The 10,750-nt window shown below is 39.8% G+C and overlaps 1 protein-coding gene and 1 pseudogene across 1 annotated transcript; one reads left to right on the forward strand and one right to left on the reverse strand.

Moving 5' to 3' along the window:
• LOC110021216 overlaps window positions 1–4,062 on the reverse strand; it is a 6,174-nt pseudogene extending 2,112 nt beyond the window's left edge.
• On the forward strand, window positions 3,797–5,189 carry LOC110021185. Its single transcript, XM_020719587.1, is given in 4 exon segments — window positions 3,797–3,950; window positions 4,401–4,679; window positions 4,864–4,984; window positions 4,986–5,189. Coding segments are annotated over 3 exon segments (462 nt in total). The 5' UTR covers window positions 3,797–3,950; window positions 4,401–4,426; the 3' UTR covers window positions 5,074–5,189.
• The last annotated feature ends 5,561 nt before the right edge of the window (window positions 5,190–10,750 follow it).

Genomic DNA, 10,750 nt, shown 5'->3' on the forward strand with positions numbered 1-10,750 from the left:
TCATTCACATAGAGTATATATATAAAATTGATGAGTATATTTTTAAATAATTTAATTGATTACAAGTCAACAAAAATTTATAATCAATTTAAAATATTAATTAAAAAACATAATAATAATATATTAAATTCTAATTAAATAAATATTTTAATATAAATAACATAAATATGTTAATATAAATTCTAATATAATAACATAAATAATCAATTCAAAATAAATATAATTGAATCAACTATAAGAAATCCAGAAGACTGAAGCTTCATAAGACTAGCAGAAGAAATGCTAGTATTAAATTACACAACTTACTAGAATATGAGGCAATCTCCCCATCTTTTCACTAGTTATAAGATTAAAACTAAAATCTTAATGAATGAGCCAAGAAACAGACATATTATTAGAAATATCAATAATAAAATTACAAAAAAAAGAAAAAAAAAAGAATTATTAGCAGCACTATTATCAGCAAAAATGAAAAAAATTTTAAATTTAATATAACTAGAGAAAACAACACACTCATGAATATATATTAATAATAGTGAAATTAACAGATCTCGTATTCTATTTAATCCAAATCCTGCCATGATTAGGGCTGTCAAAAAAGCTCGTTGTTTGCGAACAGCTCGTGTTCGGTTCGTGAATGAGTTCGTGTTCGATTCGTTCGATAAGTAAACGAGACAAACGCGAACAAATTTTTTTCTTTCGGTTAGTTAAACGAACCAAACATGAACAGTGATGCGTTCGTTCGTGTTCGAATCGTTATTGTTTGAAATATAAAATAATATAAAACAATTATATATATATATAATTTATATTAATATACTATAGTAGTAATATACTAATATAGACATTGAATATTTATATAATATAAGTTATATAATTAATATATAATATTATTTTTATATATTAATATTAGGGATGTCAAACTGACTCGTCGTTCGCGAACAGCTTGTGTTCGGTTCGTGTTCGGCTCGTTCGTTAAGAAACGAACACGAGCTTATTTCAAACAAACTAAATTTTAAACGAACCGAACACGAACACAAGCTTTTTTCGTTCGTGTTCGGTTCGTTTACACCCTTAGCCATGATTAGCAGTACTGAAATTATTACAAATTTCTTCATTAGGAACAAAAACTTAAATCGATTCAAAGCACAATGATCATTTTAAATGTCATTGGAAGTTTCCAAAAGACAAAGAAGATCAAATTTATAATCCTTTAACAGATTCTTACAGTCAACAATACAGCCCTCTAACATTCCAAACAAGTAGTTTTGAAAAAAAAAAATAGAACTACAAAATCAAGAAACCAAAAATTACTTACTTTTCTTTCCTAGCTCGAGACCAAGCAATATGGAAGATATGAGAATCTTATGACGAGCAATACTTCCAATAGAAGTATTAGGAATAATATGAGCAGTAAAATTGTGATTAATTGTCTTAGAAGACTGAATACAAATATAATTATTATTAGTAATCTCAGTTAGCTAAATATGAGAAATTGGATCACCAGAACAATTATTAGGTTGAATCAAATCACTACCAACGTTACTATTAACCACATGAACTTCTTAATTACTAATATTTTTAGAAGAAATTTTTGTGATATCTAAAACAGGCAAAATAGGGACAATATTATCATTCTTCTGCATATCATTGCTATTAGAAATTGTGTCAATAAAGATGTTTAGATCAAGGGTAATAGTATCAGAATCATTTGGAACATTAAAAGCATCTAAAAATACCACCAACAATGCCAACATTAATAATATTAATATTACTATTCTTCACATTCAATGCCTGAAAAAAATAAGTAACATTAACAAATTTATGTTGGCATTATTTTTTTGATGTCAAGAGTGCAGGGTGTCCACCTACATGGCTTAGGGTGGTCTACGGTCAGTCTGTAGCATCTGATAGCTCAAGACACCCACCCAGGACCTTCTAGCACTTATTTGGGGCAAGTGGCCAGGTTTGGTGGCGATTTAGCCCTACTCGAGAAATTTCCATCTGGGAGGCCTCTTCGGGTTGTGAGATGTGGTGGTGCCTAATTTGATTATTAGAGGTCACCACATGTCCATCTGAAACCTCCCACGGTCATAGGAAGTCACGGAGTGCATATACACGCACTACAGAAAAATTAGAGTTCGGGATACCCTACCCATGCCGCGATTTAGGATGACCGTTGGCACTGATTTTGCCGGTGAATAACCAATTAAAATACTCTCATTTGAAATTATGAAACTATATTTCATTCACATAGAGTTTCCCATAACTTTAGGATTGAAAAAAAGGTCTGTCGGTCGTTCCCGGTGAAAATCAGGGTGGTCGGGCTAGACCGGCACCCCGGTGTCGTCCTGAGGATCCCACGCGCTGAAAACACATTTTTGAACCATTTAGCACAAGTCTCTGAAGGTCTAGGACCTGATTTTGACACATAAACATTTTTTCAGGTGCTTAGGCACCCAAACCGGGCGTCTAGGCGCCCAAAATAGGCCAAAACAGGTATTTTTTTTCCGAAGTTCTGGTGCTTAGGCGTCACTTTCTTGTGCCTAGGCACCATATGACAGAGAGCATGGTACCATGGCGCCACCAACATGGCGCCAGAAACTGCCGCCTAGGTGCCAATCACAACTAGGTCGCGAAAATGACTGTTTGGAGCGTCATTTTTGACCTTAGGGCCATCGAGGTTCCCTTGGATGACACAATTTACAGATTGCTGATAAAGAGATCTCCAGTTATGTTGCGTCACTTACATTCACGACCAGCTAGACTTGGGGACCTAATAGCTTGGGATGATGAATCTGTGGTATCTTGACATGTCTATCTCTACCCGATTAGGATTATGCCAAATAAAAAACTAAACCTTCAATCCAAAGCTTTGTTAAAACCGAGTTTCCATGCGTTCTGATAGTTTTTACCCGTGTTTCGTCTTCTTTATAACTTAAAATAGAATTTATTAAATTTGATTCGTGGGTGAATTTACGATCAACGGTTTTGAAGTTTCTTTCCGTCAAAATAGATATGATAAATTCAAATTTACTAAATCCTATTTATAAATTTGTGATGTAGCCAAACACCGCCTACTCTCATCACAACACCTTACGGGCGCCCGCGAATTTGCGCATATTGAGGGTATGTTTGGGGCAGTTGCAGCTCATCCAGATAAACAGTTTTTCCTAATAAGCTGTTGATGAACAACTTATCTAAATAAACCGGCTGACTGTTTGGTTTGAGTGTTTGGAAAACAGTTGATTTGCAGTTGTTTCTAAATAAATGATCATTTTGCATCTGATATGGATAAACTGTCTAATTATTTGATTTGTGCATTTGAAAAACATTTATCTACATCTTAATTGTATGCTTAATCTTATCCATAACAAAGAGGCTACGAAACTTAAACATAAGTGATCACAACAAAGCATGTATCACGCGCTTGTTAATGATGACGAACCAATCATGAATAAATGACATAGAAGAGACTTATCTCTCTCTCTCTCTCTCTCTCTCTCTCTCTCTCTCTATATATATATATATATATATATATTTTGTATCTCCTAGTACGTTTTTTTCCTGCATGTACTTTCCAACGGTTAGTTACTCTAGAGGCCCAAACAAGGTATAAAGCTCATTTTCCATCAAAATCTGAAAAGTATTCTTGCTTACCTTCTATGAAGGAAGTACTGCTTGCAAAGTTAGTAGGGACTAATTTTCAATGTCTTGAGGTTCCAAAGCAAATTCAGAGCATGCAAGAAACACACAAAATCAACATATGAAATGGTCTATTTATCAATGAAAAACTAAACACGGCTAAAAAACTAAAAAATAGGAGCAGGTTCTGTAAAAAGTGAGATCGAGCGAGCTAGCAGCGGGAGGAAGGAAAGGGTACCTGGCAACCTCGAGGCCGATTCCGCTGGTGGAGTCGGTGACGATGCAAGTAATTCCGTCGAGGTGAGGTAAGGTTATTGGATTCTCAAGATGGTTGGCTGAAATTCTCTGAAATAAGAACTCCCCACGACGTATAGCCAGCCTCTTCCCCACTCCAGCGACTCCAGCGCCTGAGCGCATTGTTACCGACCTCTTCCTATCACTCGACCACTCGAGCCCTCACCATCCCGACATCTTCCTCCGTCCGCCACACGAGGGAGAAGGGCACGGGAGGTATTTCCCGATCAAACACAGCTCTTGGAATCACGACGCGGGGTCGATCCGGCGGCCCGCTTCCTTTAATAAAACCTAAACGCCGGCAAAACACTCAAATCAAACGACATTTCTGCATTTTTAAAACACCAAACACAGCAATAACTAGCCCCAAACGCACCCTGAGTGACTGAAGATTATGAACTCCTCCTCTGTTATGTTTGTTAAACCTTGCTTACCAAACAGCTGCTTTGTCTATTGCTCAGCGGCTCAACTACGAACGGAGAGCGTGATGCCGGCAGTGACCGAGGAGCTGGATTCCCGAAGGCGTACCGGGTTGATCGATGAGATTACGAGATTGGAGAAGAAGATCTTCCCGAAGCACGAGTCCCTCGCCCGATCTCTAGAACAGGAGGTAATGAGGAAGAACAGCGGCTTGATCTATGCAAAGGAGGTCAGCGAAGGACGAGAAGAAGGAGTGATTGTAGGCTACGTTATGTATTCCTGGACATCTTCTATATGCGCCTCAATAACCAAACTAGCCGGTCCGAACGCCCTCTATCAATTCTCTATAATGATTTTTTGTTCTTCATTGTATAGTTGGGCATTTTAAACAATAGAGCACCAAGATTTCTCGTTATCTTTTTTCTGTAGATTGATGTCTTACTGTTTGCTGCCTCCCCAGGATTGGAAAGCTCATACTGGCAATTTTTATTGTTTTTGTTGCAGTAAAGGAGAGTTATAGAAGGCAAGGTCATGGGGAAGCATTGATGAAAGCTGCTATTCAGAAATGTAGAACAAGGAACGTCCAACGTGTTTGCCTTCATGTTGATCCTGAGAGGATTCCTGCTCTTCCAAATTGAGCAACTCATTGAATCTTATTATTCAGTTGATAGAAATGCTTATAGAATGTATTTGGAATTTGATGATAAATGCTAGAAATGCCAAGTTCTTTGTTTATGCATCCTGCCTGTAGAATAAGTGAAGTAATAGACAATGCTGTTTTGGAGCTTCAGTAATTTATATTTTGGCAGAGCCCTTTGCAGATTGCAAAATTGAGTTTCAAAAGCACAGTGATGAGAAGTTTAACTGTAATTCTTGTATTATTTGGCCTCATTCTATATCTAGCTGAAAAGAACAAAGAATTGGTTAATACAATAATCTCATAACATCTTGATACACTTATCATGTCATTTATTAGGAAGGAGAAAAGTGTCAAAATGGTTCCCTGAATCTTTTTAGAGGCCCATTTTAGTTTCAGATTCTAAAAAAATGTCAAATTAATTCTTATGCTTTTTTAGTGGGGGCTATAATAGTCCACTGTGGGACCATTTCAGCCCATTTTAATGAGAATCTGATGACTAATTTGATATTCATGTAGACTCATAGACTGAAATGTAAATAGTTAGGGGACTACTTTAGCACTTTACTCTTTTAGGAAGTTTAGTGAAGAAGTACAGATCACATGCATGTCCTTGCTAATCCTTGAGCTCAAGACCTCTCGGATGGGGCCAAAGCCCCCAACAAAACAACATAGGGATTGGCAGATGCCATTAGGCCATGAATAGGAGTAGATGTGTACTTGTATTGGGGAAAGCAATTTAATTGGCTGTAAAGAGAAATGTATTTACATTTTTTTGGTATATTATTCTAGTCCCTTAGCATTGATGGCTTGTGAAGAACCATACAATAGTATAAAATGTGGAATTAAGATACGGGATATGAGCATCTGCTCCTGGTCTCCCGCCACGTGGTTCCCTCGACAAATACATGTATACAAATGCAAATGCAAGCAAGCATCATACAAGGTTCAACACCGTGGTTACTTAGATGGGGTATGAGCAAACACAATGGAAAGTGGTCAAGCAACATGCAAATGACATAACTCAAATGTATACATGCTGCACACTTAACTGGTTTAGAGGCTCTACATGAATTGAGTGAACAAATGCAAAGCTTTTGACAACCAAATGGTGCCACAAGAGGTGACGGGCGCGTCCTCCTCTAGGGAAATTCACACACCACAGACTAGCATAGCTAGCCACCAGTCACCAAAGGGTTGCGAGTGTCGAGCCCCAAACACACGTGATACACATGTGGGGGGTTTCGGTGCTCAAAGAGACACCTAATATGACATGTGCCGAAGGCAAAATAACATGTAAATGAGTTCATCAAAATGCACATTAAAATATTTTTCACGCACACATGCGTGAACGCAAACCAAATCATCCACCGCATGCAGATGATTCGAAAGCAAATGCTAAACATATATTATGCGAGTGATGTTGGCCACTTAACCCATTGGGTTGATCGAGGCGGTCAATCTGGGACATCATAGCCAACAAATCAGTCGAACCAGGGGTGGCCGATTGAACCCAAGTGATCGATTGACCGGGCCATGGAGGCTGATCGAACCAAAGCAATCATTCAACCGGGCCAGGGGCGGCCGTTCGGACCTAAGTGGTCAGTCAACCGGGCCTAGGCTGCCGATCGGACCGGGGGCAGTCGGTCAGACCTAAGTGGTCTGTCTACTACGTCGGGGCGGCCGATTGGACTAATGTGCTACACACAACATGCAGAATGCAAAGACATTCATCATGACAAAGCATATGATGTCACCCAAATGCTAACGCCTAATAGCGAGTCGTAACCATCCTGGCGCTCTCTCGTAGGTACCCAGGTTTCAACACATGGATATGCGGCATAGCCGCCTCCGGCTTTGGTGACGGCTTGTGGGGAATTTCACTCTCCGATTCCTCAAAGGAGAATTTCTTCACCATTTGTAGGATGAACTAACTACAATGCTTTTTTTCATCATACAAATCCTAAGCGTTCCAAACTCTTTCATGGAAGGTTGGAATCGCCAAAACTCGGGGAAATACGGATTCCTAGGGGATTTGTCCACGACGGATTCCTATCCTAGTGGCTTTATCTAGGAAAACAACCATAAAGCCCTAATCATCTAATACAATTCTAAGGCTAGCTAAGGAAAGAAAAATGCAAGGGAACAAGAATTTCACCTACATAATGCTTGATGACATCCCCGATTGTAAGGATGTAGCTCTCCTCAAGTAGGAGAGTAGCTCCTCTCCTCCTTCTCCCAAGTGCGAGGGGAATCTCTCCTCGTCGGAGAGAAATTCGCGGTCACTGGAAGCCTCTTCCAACATAGGGAAGAAGCTCTCCTTTTAGAAGGAGACGCGTCGCTTTCCGTCTCTCTTGATAGTCTCTTCAAGCTCTCTCACCCTATCCCAATGGTTGGTGGTGAAAAAAGGAGAAAAGACGGAGGAAAAAACATATTATGGCGAACAAAAATGGAGAGAAGGAGGAGGAGGAGGAAGTTCTTCTTTGTTTGATCTTTTCTCTTCAAAATGAGCTCCCATCTTTTTTGTTTGGCTTGCTGAGACCTAGACCTCCTCCCGCTCGCTCTATTTCTCTTGTTGATAAGAGGCTGCAGATTTGGTTTTCTTGCAAGGAAATAGGTAATCCCCTTTGTAAAGCTCTTTGATCCCTTCCATAAGTTGCTTAGGAACCATGCAAAACTTTCCATTAACGGTCCCCTCCATTTGAACTAAAAAGACGTGATGCAGTAAAACTTAACAAAGAAAATGGGTTTGTGTGCATATGCGCCCATTTATCTAAGTCGCGCATTTTTTTTGGCACTTACACATCAATTGGGGGCGCATAAGTGCCCCTTTTCTCTGTTTGGGATGGATTCTGGGTGAATCTTGGCGCATAGGTGCCAATTGGGAGCGCTTAACCCCTTCTTTGGTACTCGTGCGACTCCTTTTTGGCTTGGCGCATATGCAACCATATTTGGGCGCATAGGTGTCTACACTATACTTTGGTGCTCCTTTTTAGCCTTGGCGCCTATGCGCCACTTGGGTGGCGCATATAGCGCCACCCCTTAAAAAATACATTTTTTTTTTGGTCTTTTCTTCCTTTCTTCGTTGAGGTTCGCGTGGAGTGCTCTACAGGTATTCTATCCACTAGAAATCATCGGGGATTGGAAATAAACTTCCCTATATCCGGACAGGAATCGAGGACGCGCTGTATCGAGCGAAAATCACTGCCCAGGGCCGGTATGGCCTCGACGGTCGAAAATTCATTTTTTCACCCGGGTGCCCGTAGGATGATTTTAATCGACCCAGACACTACGAGAAGTCACATATCACTCAAATGTGACTCCATAGATCAAAATGAACATTCCATAGGCTTTAATTCAAGGATTTTTGTGCCAACGGGCGTTCTGGACCCCCACACAGGTAGATAGGCTCGAAATCCAACTTTTCCTAAACATGTATGTGGGAGAATTTGATGATTCCCTTCGGCCACCGGAAGCTTCGAATAGGGGGGATATGGCCTCCAAACACTGGGGTAGGCGTTAAACATGTCTCGTATCCCGTATAGAGACCAACACTGCCCCACGATGAATTCTTCAGGGTGGGGCTAAATCGACACCAATCCTAGTTATGTACTCGAGGAACATACTTGATGGTCCGGACGAATGTCCTAAACTACGGGAAGTTGTAAACAGTCTTGTATCACTCAAGCGGACACCGACGTATATGACATCCAAAAGTAATGTCAACAGTGGGCAATAGACAATCTACTGCGGTAAAACACACAGGTGATGTTATTCTTCTTACACCAACCTGCACTCTTCGCCTTCTCTACATTTGGCATGTACATTCTCTTTCTCATAATCTTTTGTCCGTTCATAAACCCATTGTTCATTATAATGTGGCAATCCTCTTTGATAGTGCTGGTTTTCTTATCTTTGACGTGCAAATCTTACTTTGTGGCCATAACTCCAAGGGACTATACACCATTTCCTATATTCCAGCAACAATACAACACAAAGGCCGCTCATCATGCTTTCAACAGCTCCTCGCAACTCTCTACATTTTGGCATAGACGCCTTGGGCATCCTCATCCAGAAATCCTTCATCACATATTAAAGTCTCAACCAACACTTGATATTCCATCTAGCTTATCTTTATAGTTTTGCAGATGTAATAAGAGTCATAGGCAACCCTTTTCATCTTGAGCTTTAAATATGTATTCGCATCTTTAACTTATACATTCCGATGTATGGGGTCCATCCCCAATATAATCAAATCAAGTTTTTCGTTATAATGCAATTTCTATTGATGATTATTCCAAGTTGTATTGGCTCTTCCCTATGTAATATAAATCTGAATTGTCCCAAGCATGTCACTAATTTATCCTAACGATTCAAAATCAATTCAACACTAGCATAAAAATATTTAGATCTGATGGAGGGGGTGAGTACAATAATACCACACTTAAAAAACATTCATTCAATATGATATTATCCATCAATTTTCATGAATTTATACTCCTCAACAAAATGGTGTTGCGGAGCGCAAACACCGCCATTTAATTGAAACCGCTAGAACACTACCACATGATACATCTCTGCCCCTCAAGTTTTGTCTTGAAGCATTGTTAACATCTTTATATCTTCCAAAACTACTCCATGGATTACCCCCTACGAACTGCTCCACAAACAACCACCCACATTCGCTTATCTCCGTGTTTTTGGATGTCTTTGTTACCCTTGGTTGAAACCCAGAACGCCACATAAACTAGCTTATCATTTGGTACCTTGCATCTCATCCTCTCAGCATCACACAGATACTCCGTTGGTCTCTATCCCCTCCCCACCGAATCAACCACACCTACTCAGCCGACTGCAAGCCTCAACCCAAGCCTTCCCTCTCCCAACACCTCATGTCAAAGTGAACTGAAACCAATTAACCTAGCTCCCACTCACTCTATGACTACTCGAAGCAAGGCAGATACCCTAAAACCCATTCAACGCCTCAATCTACTCCATCAAATTCAGAAACAACCCGATCCCACTTCCTATTCCCAAGCCACAAAGTTTGCTATATGGGGGAAAGCCACGAGTGAAGAATTTCGTGCCATTCAAGTTCTATCCCAACCCCATTAAAGCAACTGGTTTTGGGGTGTCGTTGGGTATATTGTACCAATATAAGTCAGATGGCCCGGTGGCACGCTACAAAGCTAGGATTGTATCTCAGGGCATTAATCAAGAGTTTGGCATTAAATACTATGAGACGTTTAGCCTTGTTGGGAAAATGATGACACTTCTAACTCTCTTGATGGCGGCTTTCAATCCACAATGACCTATTAAATAGTTTGATGTGTCCAATGCATTATTTGATGGTACGCTTAACGAAACAATTTATATGAAGCAACCGATGGGTTTTATGGATATCAATTTCCTCAACATGTTTGTTTACTCAAGAAAGCACTCTATGGACTTAAATAGTCTCTGCAGCAGTGATTCACTACCATATCTGATTTTTTGACTAACTCAGGATTTACATCCAGCCGGGCTGATCCCTCCCTACTTATCTCACTACAAGCTGATCACACACTCTTTCTTCTTTTATATGTTAATGTCATTTTTGTGATAGGTGATTCGATGGAGGCAATTCAGACTCTCACACTTAAGCTCTCCGAGAGATTCCAAAACAAACAATTTGGTGATGTGCACAAATTTTTAGGCATTGAAGTTTTCAGGACAACAGAATACATGTTCTTGAGTCAACAATCATAGCGTACT

Source organism: Phalaenopsis equestris, unplaced genomic scaffold (genome assembly GCF_001263595.1).
Source record: "Phalaenopsis equestris unplaced genomic scaffold, ASM126359v1 Scaffold000123, whole genome shotgun sequence".
NCBI classification, from domain to species: Eukaryota; Viridiplantae; Streptophyta; class Magnoliopsida; order Asparagales; family Orchidaceae; genus Phalaenopsis; species Phalaenopsis equestris.